The 19,512-nt window shown below is 47.4% G+C and overlaps 1 protein-coding gene across 1 annotated transcript in view; it reads left to right on the forward strand.

The window, feature by feature from the left end:
* Positions 1–19,512, forward strand: part of nfatc1 (nuclear factor of activated T cells 1) — a 70,916-nt gene that overhangs the window by 33,532 nt on the left and 17,872 nt on the right. The window contains exons 7-9 of the mRNA XM_036539223.1: positions 1,883–1,938; positions 4,963–5,095; positions 15,189–15,797. Coding sequence (XP_036395116.1) covers positions 1,883–1,938; positions 4,963–5,095; positions 15,189–15,797 — 798 coding nt within the window. The remainder of the gene's footprint in view (positions 1–1,882; positions 1,939–4,962; positions 5,096–15,188; positions 15,798–19,512) is intronic.

Consider the following 19,512-nt stretch of genomic DNA (forward strand, 5'->3'; position numbering starts at 1 on the left):
GGTAACAGGCTCAGACATTTGTATAGTAATATTAATATCATGTTGCCTTCAACACTAATAGCTAACATTGCTGTGTAAAATGTAGAAGTGTGAGTGAAACAGCCAGAGGCATAAGACATCTGCCCGAATAGTTCAAAAAATAAATTGGGTTGAAAAATTATTGTCCTGCAGCATTTAGATAACTATCATTTTTGTGGCCACATGAAACTGTTTGTTGTCTGGTAATACATCATTTCAGACAACCTTATTAGCCATCTGTTTAATGTATCCATTTCAAATTATTTACATTGAAAAAACAGCTGACACATTGCTAAAGGTTGCAAATCTACAACCAGTTTTATTGGACAAAGAATACAGGCAATACAGACTGAGATTTTGACCTCTCAGGAAATAAGACCTGATGCCCATCTATACAGATATCTTTTTAGAGTTACATCTATGGACTTCTCTTTCAATGTGGCAGTGTAACTCTGTGCTTCACTTTAGTTAGATGCATGCTATGCTACACGTTGCATTATACTAGCTAACTGGCTGTTTGCACTCTGCACTCTATCCTCAACAAGGGCGCTGCCAGTAAATAAATAATTATGATAATGGAACTGACCCTTGCCTTTTGAAGTTCACTGCAAAGTAGTCTTTATGTATTCCCCTCTGTATTCATGCAGAAAGGCACTGTAGCCCTGTGTTCTCCAGCACGGCCTCGCCTGCAGAGGGAACAGTAAGACACAAAGACACATCTGTACGGTGTCATTTCTATTTCAGACAGTGCTAATGAGTCAGCGCCACAACGAGAAAGCTCAGTGGTTTTCTAACGATTGTATAAACAGAGCTAAAAATGTCTATTCACTGAAGTGTGGCATGAAATCACAAAAGGCCTTAAATATATGTGGCACGGATTTCCAACAGCTGGGGAAACTCTTTTTACTGGTTGACGGGAAAAGCCTTTGTGTTGCGACAAGTTGAAGTCGAAAAAAAAGGAGGGGGAGAAAGAATGCGTTTAAGGCGAGGGGTGAAAGAAGAAAGCGCTGGGCTTTTTAACGAGGATGACAAAAGGGCTGCTGCGTTATTGAAGTAGGCAGCGGCTGTAGGGGGAGAACACGCGAGATGTCACTTTCCAGCTACGCGCCGCCTCTCTTTATTGGATAGCGCGTTTTACCAACACCGTTTATGAGTCCCCGGCTCTCAGCTCTCCTCTGCTCCGAGGGAAAGCGGCGCAGACGTGAAGCAGAAGGTCTCTTTCGGGACCGGGAAGTCTCTCTTGCCCCGAACCCCCCGGCCCGCTGCCGAGCGCCGCCTCGGGTTTCCCTCGCCCCCCGAGCCGGTCAGCTCGCGGCAGGAAATGAGCTCAGCGCGGCTCTCGGGACGACGCGCGGGGGGTTGTCACGGCGGGGTCGGGTGACGCCGAGTTACCCCCCCCCCCCCACCTCCGGCTTGCCTTGCAGCGAGAACGTCCAGACGTTATGAAACAACTCCGACAACCTAAGTGGGCAGAGGCACAGCTGCAGTGACTCATCGCCTCATTCCGCCATCATTATCCGGGAGGCCAGACTTAACCTCACCGCGCTAAAGGGGGCCAGTGCCACGGCGACACAACACAGCGTGCAGTAGACGGAATCGCTGTGGTAGCCAGTGCTGGCATACTGGTGTTGCCACAGTCTCTCCTCGCCTGGCGTGCGCAGCTCTTACCGGAGGCCCAGACGACCAACACTCTTTGCACTGCTCTCTTTAATCAAAGCAGCTGACCCACCCCATTCATCTCTATCCCTACAATTTTTCTACATTTCTGTTGGTAGTTTTGTCACAGCTGAAATTTTAAATGCTCAACTGTCCACTACAGAATGCGATCATTGAAATCTGTATTTTTGCCTCCTCCTTTTTATAGATGGCCACCACCTGTGGGAGATAGAAGCCAAAGTTGACAAGGACTCCTTCAAGTCTGTAAGTACAGTAGGCAGCAAAGCCTGATTTACAGTGGCAACAGTAAATCAGTAAAATCATGGTGATGAAAGGGACTTCATTCACATGTTAATTGGGACTGCTGAGTTAGAGGAGTTAACTAACCATGTGGTTTACCAAACACAGACATTTGAAATATAACCACAGAATAACAATGGTGGATCTCATTTGAAGACTTCTAAAGTGCAGTAAAGATTTTATAGGGTTGGGAGGTGGTGGGATCAAACAAACATAAGTCATAACCAATGACCTCAAACTTTCAAAAAAAACATTATAGATGTATATGCATTATACGTATTAGTATATATTACACTACATATGCAGTATCTGTTAAATGAGTAACTGAGAAACCAATGCTACAGAGTGATTCACAGAGAAAATTCTGTGACAAGAGAGCTGAAGCACTACCGGTACAGTAAGAAAGACTGGGATGACATAAAGAGGAAGGATTCAATGACAAATAGTGAACAAATTGTACACAGTCCCAGAGTTAATACAATGAATTCTAAACCTTGTTTGAATTACACTGTGCTACACAAAGCGTTGTCCTGATGTGATATCTTACAATCATGTAAGATTGCGTGCCACCAACAGACACCCCCTGAGCATCTCCATAACTTTTAAAAATGGGTCAGTAGCTCATCTCCCCTTGGGGAAATGGGGGTTGACAGTGGGGGTCACCTACTGTCTCAATTAACCCCAGGGGTCAGTATTCTGCGGCTCTTGCTCACCCAGTGAACACCAAATTTGGGGATGAAACAGTTTTGAAGTATATTCCCACCCCCCCCCCCCCCCCACACACACGCACACACACACACACACACACACACACACACACACACACACACACACACTCTGTGCCTCATTCTCTCATGGGTGGCGACCCCCTGGCTGCTCATCCAGCTGCCCCCCATGCCTGGCTTTAGGGAGATCTTCTGTTAAGTCCAGTTTGTCTGAGATAAAAATGGACCAAGGGTTTCTTCAAAGCCAGTGCTGGATCTCCCCCTCTGTAAACACTGACTCCACAGTGCCTGATGTAACCTTTTCTAGTAAATTACACAGCAAAGAGGCTCTGTTGATTAATTGACGTAATCCCAAATGGAATTTTTCACTAGAATAGTAGTGGGCTATGCGCTGCTCGGAAATCTTGACTGTAGAAGAGTCCAGCTTTTACCATGGTAACCCCCTGTTCTTGGTGTAATGTATGCTCTATGCCCACTTGGAGCCAAGCATACTCAAGCATTTAGTTAACCTGAGGGGCACAAAGCTTGGAGCTTAATGGCATTTCGGGCTGTTTAGCTAGCGTTTGTCATTTAACACATATATCCAGTTGCCACTTGAAAGTACCTTTTAAGTTTTCTGGAAAGTTGCTAAACTTATAAAATGAGCCCCAGGGAAATCCCCTGCGTGGCTGATTTATAAATGCAAAGTATGACCAGCCAAACACATTTTCTTAAAGAACCATGCCATTTAAACACCAAAAACCTTTTTGAAGCATTTTAAGCATATTTTTTTTTCTCCACAAGAGAAGAAGTGAGAAAATGATCTACTGTGCCTTTTGCCGAGAGTTAGTCACGCATTTAATGTCTCCCCTCAAATAAACGGCTCAAACTGGGTTTTTATTTCTGCAGAAACGGATAGTGTCAGCACACGTGTTCCCCGAGCCTGTTTTCGCTTTACGCATAATTGAAAAAACCCTGGTCGTTCACAGCGAGCGGGGAGACTCCGAGGCCTGCTTTCAATACGGAGATGTTTTATTGTCACGAGGAGGCCCGCTGGGTGAAGCGTAGAACCGACGCGTCTTAGCGCCGGCCACAAAGCTGCCTCCATTTCAGCCCCTCCCCGGCAGCTATTGTTTCCAGCAGGACAGGCGGAGGGGGGGGGGCGGGACGTCGGGGCTCCGGATCCTACTTCCTGTGTCGCAGCTGCGGCCATCACCATTCGACAGGATCCCGAGCACGCTCTCTTAAAGCAGCATGCTTGATGAAATTAGCACACGCCGTCGCTGTCACCGTTGTTTTTGCAGTAAGGTGACGCACAATGTTGCATCATTGGGGTTAAATTCAGAGCAACCTGTAAAGTCTAATTGGCCTTTGGGGCAGTGTGACAAGAGTCCATCCCAGACGCTGGAAAAACAGAAGTGGAATAAGACGGCAGGCACCGCGTCACGTGTTTATGCGCAGTTCAAAAACACTCGTCTCCTTTTTTATGACGGCCGCCAAGTTATTCCGCCGTTTTACGATCGTTTCTGCTCTGACTGAGGCCTCGGTGCATAGTGAGGGAATCCACATGGCCGTGAACTTGTGGACTGAATAAGAGCTCCAAAGCACAATGCAGTGTTAAGTTGCTTCTTCTGCAGCCACGGGACCCCCAGTTTTCTCCAGACAGCTGTGGTTGAGATGTCATGACATCGCATAGGCCTCGGGTGGGGGAAGGGGCTGCTCAGAGACACTTCTCCGAGAGCGTTATTCCCCAAGCTCAGGAGCTGTGAAAGCAAGTCAAAAGTTCACCTCTGTCCAAGGCTGACCAAGGAACAGTGGGGTGGACTGCTGGGAGCTGAAACCCGCCCCCTCCCCCCTCCAATTCGGCATGGGTTCAGGACTGGGCCTCAGACTGAGCACAACGTCCCGCTGAGCCCACCCAGGTTGAGGCTCGAGACAACAAGTGCACTCTGTGCTTCAAGCCATCTGCTTGGGTTCTGAGAACCTTCCCAGAGCAAATTAATAGTCAGAATGTACTGTAAAGCTGAGTGTGTACTGAACCCAAATGAACAGTGTGTGATTTGATGTTGACGACGATGCCCAAGGACAGCACTCGATGCTTTAAATGTGCACCTGGTTAATGACCTGAAGAGTACTGACTTATAAAAGAGAGCTACATCCAGCCAAACACTTTCTCCAGATTTTTATCATTTATCTGATTGAACCTGTCCAGGTGCTGTTTCAGACATCTGAAAGCTGCTTGTGCCCTTGCTTTCTAATGAGTGTTTGCGTCTGTATGTTACAGACTACGTTGCTGGTTGAGATCCCTCCGTACCGAAACCAGAGGATATCCAGCCCTGTTCAGGTGAACTTTTACGTCTGCAACGGCAAGAGGAAGAGGAGCCAGTACCAGCGCTTCACCTACCTGTCTCCCAATGGTACGCCCTCCTGCTTCCATCTTCTCATGTTTTTATTTCTTCACCGACGCTACATGTCCCCAAACCCTGCCCGTTTCTGCTTTTCATCCCCCAAACCCCTTATTCTCTCTCTGCCTCAGTGTGCATTGACTTGGAGGCGCAGCTGTGGCGCAACCGTTACCCTAGCTTAGCTTGTTTTTTTTTCCTTTCACTTGCAAAGTGTACTGCAGCTGAAAAGCACCTTTAGACTTGTTAGCTCATGTTTCTGACTCCTCATCGGGGAGGGTGGAATGCTGCAGTTTCATCATTGTATGATGAAAGTGTAATCTATTGCATCAGGGATGCACTGCACATCACAGCCATTCACTGTACATCTGGCCACCTTCATCTCCCCCTCCTATAAAAACAGGCAGCGGTATTGTTGGGTGTGGATAAGCAGTGCATTTCCATAGAATTTTTGAGACAGGATTCTTGCATTCCACTCATGTCAGTGGTGCATTAGCAAAAGACAACATTTGCGGCCTGTACTTTTATACAGGCGATACTTCCTACATCCTGGCATTTGACCAAAACATCTGTGTGAACGCACAACTGTGCATCAGTCGTAAGACACTTTTTTTCAAGCTCATTACTAATTTATTGTGAGTCGAGGCGTTCCTAGCGACTATTAGACATGATATTCAAACTTTTGAAATATCGCTATTTTAATTGAGCGGGATTCTACCGCCTCGAGCATTATTTTCTGCCTGAAGCGGAGGCAGGTTGATGCTGTATAAAGTTTGGAATAGGGCCGCATAGTTAACTGGCATTTCGCAGTGGTGGACACATTTGCCAGAAAGACTCAAGATGTGTTTATGTAGTTGCGATATAGCATTTTTCTGTAGTGAGGTTAGCGTGGACAGACAGACCCCTCGGGCTTGTTGATGGTGAAATGTCAATCTTCTCGACCCCGGCCTCACCTCTCACGCGGCACACTCCTCCCGGCAGGGCTTCCCCACTCCTGTCCGGGCCTGTCATCCAGGAGACCCAGCCCATGTTGCCATGTTACTATGGTTTTCTTTTTTTTTAACAGATGACTCTTCACATTGGAATTTTAAAACTCCTGATAAGAATTGGGAGGGCCCTCTCTTAAAATACCTGAAGACTGAAAACAATAGCAGCAGAAAAATATAAGTTTCAGTATCAGTAGTAGTAAAAGTAGTGGATATAGTTTTAATAGTAGTAGTGATGTTTTTATTGTTATTATTTCAAATACAGCAATTATACAGGAAATTACACTGTGTACTCACTATGATAAATATCAAGTTACTATGGAGAATATTTTTGAGGAGTGTTAGATTCTTTCAGGAGGCGCGCTAACTCTAATGTTTCAGCTGAATTTGCTAAACTGTAATAATTGAATGCATCGGGCAGCTTCTCAGGCTAGTGGACACATAGTCAGAGACGGATGAGATGCTTGAGTTGTTGCTTGAGATGCATGAGATGATGAGTTGTTTATTTCATCGTAAATGCCGTGATGCGCATGAACCTGCAACAGCGCTTCTTCCTCGTCTCTGCTCCTCTGTATCCTAGTGCTGCCGCGCCGTCCGCTGGCCGCCGACGCCTCAGAGAGCCGTGCAAACACTGCCGTGGCGCGGTCACGTGATTCATCACTCGTCAGTGCGTAACCTTTGCTGTCGTGAGTGGTGCCGGGAGCATGTCTCACTCAGCGTCTGCTAATGAGGGTAATTCACCCTCTTTCCCTGCCAGAGAAAGGGCGGACTTGAACCCCTGCACCTCGTGTTGCAAAAAAAGCTCACTCCAGCTTGCTCTGTCGTCACCACATGCCTCATTGTAACAGTTGGGTGCACCTCAGAGAGGATGGAAAAAAGGAACTAAAAAAGAACAAATAGCCACCAAAATGTCTGCTCGTTACAGTGCTGATCATTTCTTTTTGATGCAGTGCTGGTCCAAATCTATGTACAGTGCTAGTCAAATATATGCAATTAATTGAACTTTGTCATATAGTCTTTGTCTCAGAATCCATTCTAAGGTAACATTAAGGCAATATTTAGCCCTGATTGAATTTCTTGCAAATGAATTAAAAGATGAAAAGATGGCTGTGGTAACACTGGTACAGTGGAGTCCCCATGTCTTTTAAAGAAGTGATTAGAAAATGACCTTGTACCTGCAGAAGCACAAGCTGATATCTTAGCCTTGACAGATAGGCTGTGATTTGTATTTTGGGTGAATCTGAACCTGAGGACTGCATCACCTTGATGAAGTAATGAGCCTACTGTGAGTAAAAACCCTTTGTAATGCCAGCTTTAGCCTTATTAAATATCAACGTGAATGAAGCTAGTCACGTAACACACATTCTTGAGCTGTTAGTGTACAGATTTATCTGTCAATCCTGAAATGAACATTTAAGTGAAAGGGACAAAGTTTATGTGACAGTTACATGGATTTAAACAGGGAGGAACTGTAGCCCAGCAACAGCGATGCATGATCAGTGTTGCCAGAATGTTCAAACAATGGCTGCGGTTTCAAAGCCACCGAACTCTGAGGTGCGAAATGAAATCAAGCGAAAAAGAGAAAACAAGAGGAAATGGCTGCTGTCACAAACGGCGGGCTAATTTGCGGTGTGGGCCGTGGGCCCAGCCCCTGACCTGTGCTTCTTGTTATGATTGTGCTGTTTTGGAAAGGCCAAAAAAAAAAAAAAAAGCGATCCGTCCCTCGGCACGGCTCACCTTGCCAGGAAACGGCCGGCAGAGCTTCCCGCTCCGCTTCAGCTGTCCCGCTCTCCCGCTTCCTGTCCACGCCCCTGCCACGCCGCTGGCCTCTCCCCGACACGGCCTCTCTCGGGGGGAAAAGCCCGCCGCTGCCACCGTCGTGCACATGCGCTAACAAACAAAAAAAGAGTCAACAGCGAGAGCGACGGGGCCCGTGGCTGTCGTCGAGGGCCCTCAATTTCCGCCCACGCCGCATCTAAATGCGTCGTTCTGCCTTCCTGGGCCACTTCAAACACTTTGTGGTGGTGATGTTTGTAAAGGACGGCTCATTCACACTACAGCATCGTCAAGTTTGCTTTCTTTAAAAAGAAACAAGTGCCACTTTAAATAACACCAGCCTTTTTTCTTTTTTGTGAAACGGAAGGGCACGCAATTACACATGTGGCCGAAGATGCAGTCGTAAACACTTCATATTTTCCACTACATATCATAACTTAAATGTTTATTAGTTTTTTTTTTGTATACCAAGTACAGAACTCTCAGTTCCATACTGTGCTGTACACCGCGCAAATATTTTCATGCGTTTTACTCACAGTGGTATTAAAGAACAAAGCACAACTAAAACAACATGAAAGTGTGACACAGAACAGCCAAGTGTTTTGTTTTCTGTTTGAACATTTGCTGTTCGCGTTCATGCAGGCACCCTTGGCCCATCTCTGAAAGCACCACATGTAAAACCTGGGTTTTCAGACGCTGCTGCTCTTCCATACCAGTCTTCTCTCTGCACTTCTGGTCTCAGAGGAGTAGATAAGCCTGGGTGACATTTTCATAGGGCACCAACAGCTTCAACTCCATTTATTGTCTCAATAAAAGACCTACAATTTTCTTTATTTTGATGAGCGGGGTAATCTTTTGATTTCTATCATTGCGTGTTTGTAACCTGAATGGAGATGAATATGATCTTTAAAATAAGGAATGTTAAATCTGCAGCTGCCTTTGTCATTCCAGTTGCAATTCAGTGCAGTTATCACATGCTTTTCTAAACTGGTCCTTTTGATTACCTATAGACTTTGGGTTTTAGGTTTTTGTATTTATAGATGCTGGCATGATAGCTTCACTTCTTCCTGTGGTTACTACCAACCAGTAGACAGAACTGTCTGTTGGTACACATGTTGGACTTTTTGAAACTTGTAGGAGAGCTATACGGTAAGTACAATGAGACGAGGTTGGTAGAGATAGGGAGTGAGTCTGCATTTCTTGTTCATCGTCGGAATATTACTTTCCAGGGCACTCTCCAGTAATTCCTTCGTGAGTAAAATCGTGACGTGGCATCTTTTTCTTCTGCTTAAACTAAGAAACTTTTTTTCTTCGTGACCACATAGAACAACAGCAGCAAATGCGTTGGCACGGGGACAGTCGGTTCTCGGAATGCCTTTGTTTTTACAGTGGGTTGGAGATTCCTTCACAGTGTTGGGTTCTATTAATAACAAACCGGGTTCTTCTTCAGCCAAGGGTTTGCGGTCGGTTGAGGAAACAAGGAACATGTTAAGAAGGAAAGATAGACCCCGTCCAATGAGCAGGAAGGGACTGGGAGCTCCTTCTCCTTTTGTGGCACGTGAAGTGAACCAAACACGACCACGTTCATGAGCTGAGAGAAGCAAAATAGAGCTGCCGGGGGTAAATGTCATGTGGGGTGACTAGGCCGTGTGGTGGGGGCGAGATTTCACAGTGCACCTTGTGTGTGGTAGGGCCGTGTCTTGGCCAGGGGATGGCAGATGCTGGCCAGACCGCCAGCACTGCAACATGGCCAGGAGAAGGCATGATGACGGATAACCCTGGCGGACAAAGCTGAGGCCAGGCTACGCTTCTTTAGGTCACAGACCCCATCCTCACAGGCATTACACAGACACAGAAGTTCCTCACTGTTTGAGATAAACAGCTCGGCCCTTTAGTGCACTTCTCAGGTTGTATTATGAGGAAAAAAAGAGTTTTTGGTTGGACACACCAACTGATCTGTCAGCCTTGTATGGTAATTTACTTGGGGTGTGCTTGCTACTTTATGTCCAACCATTTTCCCTGGGGTTCATAATTAAATACTTTTTCCATAAAACAAATTAATTTAATTCTCCTGTCAGGTATACATGACAGCCAATAGACGGTATTTATTAAATATGTTGGAAGTTGTTGAATTTTGTGTTTAGTTTTTCTGTTTAATTAGTATTTAAGATTTATTGTTTATTGTGTGCACCTCTGTTGGATGTACTTCAGTTTGCCGTGTTTTTATTTGTATTTTGCACTTGTACTTTTTGTCCACTGTTCTGTAAATGATCTCAGACAAGGGTGCCTATGGAAAATAGACAGTTATTACTAGTGAAATAATGATAATAATGTCTCAATACTGCTGGAGAAATGAAACAAATGTGCAGAGCTGTTGCAACATCAGTGCAAAAGTGGCTTTGCACAGGAAAGGGATGTCAAGCCTTCCCTACCCACAGCCCAGAGAGCATGCAGACGGGGGACTGGCGTCACTTCAACACTGTCAGCTAATTCAATCACAGCGGCTGCTCCCACTCGGGCTTGATCCTTAATGAATTACTTATTGAAAAAACACACAGCATATGTCCTGTCATGAACTCGGGTCTCTCGTACAGAGCGCTGCTTGCCACTACATTCGGTACGCCACAGGTCGTGTGTGGCGGGACATGCCCGGGCCGACGATCAAACGTCTGCAATGCTAGTTGCGTCAAACGTCTCAGTCATCCAGGATATAAGACAAAGTAAGTCGCGAGTGGCTGTCTGGAGCCAGACGTGGGGCAGTGTAATGGCAACCTGGGTAGGGGCGGAGTTGCGGTTAGCAATCAGGAGGTATCGCCCATCGACAATAGCGGTTCTTTTATTCTTTTACGCCGTGGCCCACGGGGTTGAGGTGGGCCCGGCCAGCGGCACCCGTCTGATCCACACGCTCTGGACGCCGGAGGAGTGGAGGGGGGTTGCATGTGCGCTCGGAGGCTATCCAGATCGAGCCAGATTACCCTAATCTGCACCGACAGACGCAGACGAATAGGGAGGAGTCGGGGAGAAAAAAAAAGACGGCGTGCAAACTGTCTGTCGTCTGCAGCCCGCAGGCCCAGAGGAAATGGAAGACAGCTGGGGCCCGGCTCTGACAGCGCAGCGTCGCCCGGCAGCGGAGCGTCGCCGAGCGCGCTCGGAGGGCGGGGGGCAGGAGCTGCCGGGCTGCTGCGCTCTGCTCTCAAAGCCACAGGGTCGAGCCCCCGTGCGGAGACCTGCTCCCTCTCAGCCAGCTTCCTGGTGGAGTTTGCTACTGTGTTTCTGATGGAATGGCTGCCTTTATCTGCTGTGAACTGTGGTATTAGAGCCACCCATGCAGTGAGCTAGCACTGAGAGGCACATGCTGAGCCCCGCCTCCAGCATGCCTCCCCCGCCCCACAGCCTCTCTTCATTGTCAGTTTTGAGACCATTAGAATATTTTGCACTTTCTCTGTGGCGTGGTTTCAAAAGCCAAAACAAAGCCAGCTTTGTTATTCCCATTGTGAAGCATGCAAGGAAGGGCAACACAGATGAAACATATTTCTGTTGTTTTCTCATTTGATCTTTTCCCCCTTTGTTTGTCTGTAAGTGGTAATGTGGTGAAGGGCAGAGAAGGTTGCATGGCTATATTGTTCTCCATTCAGCCCATGATGTGCATGTGTGTGTGTGTGTGTGTGTGTGTGTGTGTGTGTGTTTGCGTGCACTGGTGTGCGTGTTTGTGTGTGCATGTGTGTGCGTGTGTGCGTGCGTGTGTGTGTGTGTGTGTGTGTGTGTGTGTGTGAGCGCACTGGTGTGTGTGTTTGTGTCTGTTTGTGTGTGTATGTTTGTGCGTGTGCGCGCGTGCGCGCGCGTGTGTGTGTGTGTGTGTGTGTGCGTACTGGTGTGTGTGTGTGTGCGTACTGGTGTGTGTGTATATGTGTGTGAATGTTTGTGTGCGCATGTGTGTGCGTGTGTGTGTGTGTGCGCGCGCGTGTGTGTGTGTGCATGTGTGCGTGTGTGCATGCGAGTGTCTCTGAGTGTGGGGCAGCCCTGCTGCTTTAGTGAAAGTGCCTTGTTGTCCCTGTGTTGGGGAGGTGGCTGCGGCGAGGCCTGCAGGCCTGGTTAATATTGCTCCGCGCCTGGGACTTTCCTCTGGAGGCAGGCTGGCTGGGTGAGCCTTGGGGAGCCCTTACCTCACTCTCACGCCACCCGGCAGACAGCAGTGACGTAAATGCCATTCCCACTGAGTCCCCCAGCTCTAGCAGAGCGCTGGGAGTGTGTGAGCGCCTGTTCTATTCCTCTACAATAAGAACAACATCAGCTCATGTGTGTAATGACCACTGGTGTGTTCTTGATCAGATGACTAGAGAGCATTTGAAGATGCATTTGATCATTACAGAAGATCTCAGAGTGAGTTCACATTTTCTTTATTAGGGCGGTGTAAAGTGTATAGAGGGTGTATTTTTGATTTCTCAGAGCGCAATTTTTGCCATTTCTGTTGCTGTTACAGTTATTATTTAAAATGTATTTCTAACCAGGGCCTGATTTTCTGGGAAAAAAGTGTTTGAAAAGGATCTTATTGGTACCTAATAGTGTTCAGTGGGACACACCAACACACAAGTCAATGGCCCTTACAGCATTCATTTATAAACGCGGAGCATCCAACCAGAAATGTTTCCTGGGTTTTATTTTCTTGAGAAACCACCCTGGGGGTCTCTTCAGTGGCAGTATACATTTGAGGGCAGGTGTCTCATTAATGTCTTTGAGTCAGTCAGCATGTCTTAGTCAATACACGAGAGAGATTGGCAATCTCATTCACCATCAAACAGGCCAGCGCGTGTGTAATTACTGTAACATCTCAAATCGTACTCCATAGATGGAAGGTAAAATCAGACTGTTGTAACACGCTTGGCGGTGTAATTACTACCTGAAACAGCAGCGGAAACGGATAAACCGAAGCCGATTCGAGATCCCAGGGCTGTGCTTTAGAGGGGCTGTCTGAGCAACTCCGCAAAAAGCCGCAGGAACATGCTTGCACCTGGTGCCTAAATCCAGGGCATATGCCTCTCTTGTTCCGCTATCATAACATCCTTGAACGCATAATCTCATTCCAGGCCCACCCATGGCTTTTTATTGCTGTGAACACACCCAAGCACGTCCGCAGGTACCGCGCCAGGGTGAAGACAAACATTTGCATTCCTGCTCATCTCGGTGCTTGCCGAAGAGCGGCGCATGTTGTGGGGGTGGGTGGGTGCGAAAGGAGCGCTTCCTCTTGCCACACCAAAAATAGGCTGCCAGCTGCTATTTTAGAAGCGCAGTTGCCCTGACTTTCATCGCCGGAGTCCCCCTCCTTTCAGATGTTGTTGATGGAACATGTTGTGAAACAGAACTCCCTGGGCCGTGTTCTGCACATCAAGGAGAGAGGGGTACAGTGAGGCTTGTATTAAAAAAAAAAAAAAACAAAAAAAACCACAAATGTAAGAGTTGCATCAGTGGTGGATGTGCCGCACAAACAGAATCGCTAAGGAAGTCACTGAACGTAGGCTCAGATTGGGCCTAACCGCAGTTCCCCTCTGTCTCCCCACTCTGCTGCTTTCTCACAGCTCTCTTGCTGCGTGGCAACCACGGGGTGTGCGGCACTTGCACAATTTTGACAAAGTTCAAAATTATGCAAGTTTTCAAAGTTCAGCCCAAAAGCGCATCGTGCGGAGGATTGAGCTTGGTCATTCCAGGCGGGGCGGGGCGGGGCGGGGTGGGGGCGTGCGGTGACGCGCTGTCACGGCAGCGACAGGCACTGAAACAAGCTCCATGTGAGGCCGCTGGAGAGCCTGCGACGGAGGCACGTGCCTCGCTCCGCAGCGAGAGGCCAGGACCGCACCGCAGCATTGCCACCCCCAATTAGCAGGTCTCCAGCAGCGGGACCACAAAGCAGGAAAGTGAGCAATGGAACTTGGCACGTGGCACCACGCAAATTGAGATCCATCAGATGTGTTTATCCTTCGAGAAGAAAATCACTCTGGGACCTACTGCATGTTAGAGGGCAGGCTTTCACTAAATGAGCCAAGAGAAATCCTGGTGGTGTAAGTTTCGCCCAAAAACACCTTGCGATTGGCACAAGCCCTCGGCCTCGCCCATAAACAGTTTTAACATGGAACATAAACAACAGCTGCTTAAAACCTTCTCGTCAGAAATCCAGTATTTATTTGGGACACGACCCCTACCTCCATCTTAATTTAAGGCCAAACACTGAGTATTGGTTCAGATTGTGGTTTGAGAGAGGGGTGTGGGTGTGTGTGTGTGTGTGTGTGTGTGTGTGTGTGTGTGTGTGTATGTGTGTGCGCACGTGCGCGTGCATGTCTGTCTCTCTTTCTGTCTGTCTGTCTGGCCCCTGAATACCTGGCATTATTAGGAATTGAACCTGTCTGATCAATGTTTTTTTCAGCAGTTATCTATAAGCATTGTACTTCCTTTTGTATGATTTTGTATGATTGTTGGTCCATATGTGATGGCTTATGTGCTCCATTTATTGTAGTAGCACCCCTTTATCTGTGCCCATAAAACATGCTGCTGTGAGGGTGAATCTGAGACTCTGAGAGCTTAAAGGCACTAACATCCCCATACATAAAGTGTCAGAATTATTGTCCCTACTGTTTATCTGCATGGATGCACATAACTCCTGATTATAGTTTAAAGCAATTTTTTCCTTAAGAGAGCCATAAGGCTGATATGATTTAAAGCTATGAAAAAATAGGCCATGGATGCTGAGGAAAAATGACCATTATCAATCATAGGTCTAACAATTGCAGGAGCATACCGAAAACAGTGTATGACATAGTACCAGTGGTAGACATGGAGTATAAGGAAAGGTCATCTTCGAGCAGGTCTCCTTCAGCTGAAGTTATGGCTTCTGGAAAGAGAAGGACAGCTAATTCTAAAGGAGCACCGTCTGTCTAATCAAAATTGAATCATGTTATGTCTCCAGAGCAATAATTACTTCTGTGGAGCCCCTGGGTCTAAGGCTCCTACAGCAGCACAATGTTTTAAAATACACTTTTTATAGGATATCAGAGTTGGAGGAGAATCCAAAGAAAATAGGCCTTTTTCTACTGTATATTAGAACCAGCTGTGACTTTCTTGGGTGATGACTCATCCATTTTTTCTCTTTTTTTCTCTCTCTCTCTTTTTTTTTTTCGGATTTTCAGCTGGGTGGGAGGATTGAGCTAGTCACACAGAGTCCCATTCAGGAGGTTGTTTGTTTGGCTGAGGGTATCCTAGCCACAAACCCACTCACTCAGTCACATGAAGCCCAAACGTGTGTTTGTTCACTTTTCTCCCTCTCTCTCTCTCTCGCTCTTTCTTTTGACTTTTTTTTTCAGTTCCTATAATAAAAACAGAGCCGAATGACGACTACGAACCCCAAGGCACTCCCAGGCTGGCTGTGCATTCAAAGTCCTACTACAGCCAGCTGGGGGTGAACCCCGCAGTGCCTTCCGATCCCAGCCACTGCCTGGTCGGGGGTTACCCGTCCTCGTCCCCCAGCTCCAGCCCCAAGCTGCACGACCTGTCCCCCGTTGCCTTCTCCAAGTGCCTCTCTGCTGGCCTGCCGCCCGCCCTGCAGGAGACGCCCGGCCGCCCCATGGTGGTGCACCCCGGCTCGCCTGACCACTCCCCCCTGGTTATGCTGCCGCCCCAAGTCAGCCCGCACCTGGGCAGCCCCAGCGCCGGGGGCTGCTCCCACGGCTACCGCCCGCCCGCGCTCTACCCCAACGGCAGCCCGTCCTCCTCCCCGGCGTCCCACCCCTCCACCCCCGGGGCGGCCCCCGAGACCCCATTCGCGCCGGCCTACAGCCCTCCCCAGGTGCCCGCTGCCGTCCCGGCCAGGAGCAGCCCCCCCGCCCTGCTGAGAGAGGACAGCAGCCCCCCCGCACTGGCTGTCACCGTCAAGCAGGAGCCCCAGGAGCTGGACCAGATGTATTTAGATGACGGTGAGTCACCAAGACACTCCCACTTTCAGAATGTTTACACAACTCCCACATTTGTCTGCCTTTTCCAAAAAGTCTTACAGTACAGCACAAAATCCAAACTTTATCTTACAATATGTGACAAAATATACTGCATGACATATGAGAAAATATATGTATGTATGGTAAACTGCTTACAGTGTACTTATTCTATGAAAAATACATGACTTTGCAGGCATATATATACAAACGCAGTTGTGTATACATTTCAGGATTTTTTTTTGTTTACTATCTCCTGTGGTAATTTGTCCGAAGTACTCTACTCAAGCTAATTGATATGAAAGCATTCCAATGGAAACCATTTTCCGCTTGTTATTCATTCATATCATGGTTGGTCTGATCCAATGACAAACCCTTAATAAGATAAATTGTCCCTCTTGGTCTTATATCGCTGTTCCCTCAAGATGAGCTTGAGTCAGTTATCCCAGTTAGTATGTTTCATAGCATTTGTGAAACAGTCTTTTCAGCTTTGTCCAGGAATATGGGCAGATCCATCCCCAGCCCACTGCAGCTGCAGGTGCTACAAGCGGCCCTGTTCCACTGAATACTTTTTAATGTAGTGTACCTTTATGGGGTATCGACACAATCTGTCAAAACAAAGAGCACCAAGGTCAGGCTGGGAGAGGCAGGGAAAACAGTGGCACACGCACACCGGTGCAAACTGTTGACACAACGGCTAATGAAGGAAGCAAAAACAATGGGAAGGAGTTTCCTGTACTGCATTTTTTTTTTTTTACTTTTGGGGGGGCCCTTTTTTTCCGAGGCGGAGAAAATCAAAAGGGCCGCGGGGCATGTCAGGAGGCAGGTCGCTCTTTGTTCGGAGGGTGTTCCCTGCGGAGACTCCGCTGTGACGCTGCCGTCATTGGGACCGTGGAGGTCGGGGGAGTGGGGGAGGTGGCAGAGCACTGGCTGGGGTCCCAGCGGCAAACCCACGAGACACCAGGATGTGTTCCACTCGACCGCGTTCCCTGTCATTGTCCCTGGAACGGGCAGTAATGGCCCAGAGTTTCTAATCTCTGAGGGGTAATAGCAGTGAAGCTTAACCTTGTATAAATAGTTTGAATAGTATTGTCATAGGGCACTCCTGTGTGATACAAATACCAGGCATCTTGCCAGCATGTCCAGGTTCACTGTGTTCGACCGGGGTACAGACTATGTCCCCACTCAACACCGGGACGTCACAGTTCCTGCCTGTCTTTTGTGTCTTCTTATCTCAAATAGCGAGCAGTCTGAGAGCAAGCACCAGCAGTGTAATGCACACAGACAACCATACTGGCGGAGGAGGAAGGGGTTAGGGGGTAGCAGTGGGATACAAAGAGCCGAAATGTAGCTGTCAGCGAAACCGTGTTCCTGATGATTCCTTGCGTCCTCACCTCATAAATAGAGCTGAGAAATCTGCAGTCATCTGTCTGTCATCAGTGCAGTAAAGTACCCCTCAAATGCGCTCAAATGTGTCGTTTTCAGATCTTCTCCGTTCGCACGTGCGGACCTAGCATTTACCCTGACTTTTTTAATGTGCGGTTCAAAGCTCCAGGAGAAAGGACGCTGTAATCTTCAGGAAGGCTAACCCCTTTGTGCTTTCAAAAATATTTATTTTCCATGAAGGAACAATATTTTTCTTGTTTATACCCGTGCCCACAAGGACTGAAGTGCACTGCAAAGGCAAGAAACACGATGCATGCTGTATACTCTAGGAGGGGGTTGTTAGAGGATCAGTTTACCCGGTAATTGATTTGCATTTTGATTCAATACGAGAATATTCCGAATTTGTGCAATGCTCACATATAACTAATTCAGTTCAAACCAAGGTAACCTAGTTAAATTGGTCCACCATCTAATCTGCTGTCACTTTAAGGCCCATACCTCATCTGTGGACAAATGTATTCAGCAGATGATAATGGCTGCATTAAGGATTCTCAGGAATGCATATTGATTGACGAAAGATGGTGAATTACCTCTCGTAAACCGCAATAAGCGGCACTCTCGTGTCATCTCATCTCTAAATAAGCGTCTTTGGTCGGCACATGGAGACATGCGGTGGTAACAGCATACTTTGAAGGCATTCGCCTGAATGAAGCAAGCCCATTCCGGTGCCCTCAAACGATATAAGAAAGTCACGGGCTAGGGTTCTCCTTCCTGATTCGTTACCGCCTGGCGCACTAACGAGGGATCCTCTGAAAGGAGATTACATGACCTCACCCATCCGTGATTTAGCACTCACTGCTAAGTGTCTCATCCACGTGTCAGCGATTCCGGTTTACTGGATACCTGAGCTGTGCTACACTTGTAAGGTTCAGACATTATGGAGGGGAAGTATCTATCAAAAAGCCCTGGCAATCCGGGCACTATCCAGTCCACGACACCCACCAAGCTACTGGAACAAATGCAGTGATCAGCGCAGAGGCTTCTAGCAGAAAAGAAAGAGCCCCAAGCCCGAGTCAGCACACTCAATTTTTGGAGGTGTGAATTATCTTGTATGTACATCTATACCTTATATAAAGCGTTTGTGTTTGTTTTGCACCCTGGGCCCATATCATAAGGGTTGGGTGATGGTAAGGAAAAATGAGATCACCAAGGAATCAGAGAACCACAAAGGCAGGAGTTCGGGTTAGGACTAAGGCTACATGTGTGGCCCTAGAACCTTAAATAACATACAACATATGAACAGCCTTTGATTGGAAGGAGTTTTATTATACTTTTCGTTAGCCTGAAGAGTAAATAAGACTGCAGCCCTCATTAAGTGAGGAGACCAGGGAAAAGCGCCTCTGCGTTGTGACCGCTAATGACCGCTAATGTCTTCTTCAGGCAGTGCATTGCGCTGCCGTTCCTTCATATTCAGGATCATTAGGTCATTTGGAGGACACCCTTATCCAGTGCAACACACAATCTGCACAGTATCAGCTACAGTATGAAACATGCAATAACACACAAGAAATATAGTCCAGCACTAAAATATTGCATCTGCTAAAACAAAATTAAACAAGTTATCCAAAGTAAACCAAACAAGTAATCAAAAAATCATCAAGGAGACAAATTATGCTGTGCAAATCTGGGGGGAAAGAGATGACAGTGACATCATTTTTACTGCTTTTCCATATTTGGCGAAGGCACGCTCGTCTTTGATCCCGGGCTTGGCCGATGAGCAGAGTAGATCTGGAGGCTTTGGGCCTCATTACTGCGTTTGAGGGAGCCCGCGGCTTAGGGCTCATGAAGGTCCCTTTGTGCTCCTGGGTGTTAAGCAGCAGCAGAGACCGGCGAGCGGAGCTGCACTATGTCCAATCCTGAGGGGCCGCTGTTTGTCTTTTCCCATTAGCCCTCGGCGCGGGGAATGATATCATGAAGTGCAGCTGAATGTGTCGCAGGCCAGTAATCAGCCGAGCAGATTTCTACCAGCTGTGTTTGAGTACAGTGAGCTCTATTCACAAAAGCCCCTTTTATGAAGTGCTCGGCGCGTTTCTGACTCGCGCCGACGCTGAACCAACTGCTTTTTTACACTCCAGAAACACGTCTAGCTGGGCGTCCTGTGCATTTTTTTTCCCTTAAATTAAGATTTTTATAAACTGAGAGTTATGCTGGCGTATGCCATTTTCTTATTAGCGCATAACGTGGAGCTGCTTTTGGGCTGAGAAGGAGACACTCTAATCCTGATATTAGAAGGGGGAGGAAACCAGGCCGATGT

The sequence above is a fragment of the Megalops cyprinoides genome, chromosome 10, assembly GCF_013368585.1.
Source record: "Megalops cyprinoides isolate fMegCyp1 chromosome 10, fMegCyp1.pri, whole genome shotgun sequence".
Classification (NCBI taxonomy): Eukaryota; Metazoa; Chordata; class Actinopteri; order Elopiformes; family Megalopidae; genus Megalops; species Megalops cyprinoides.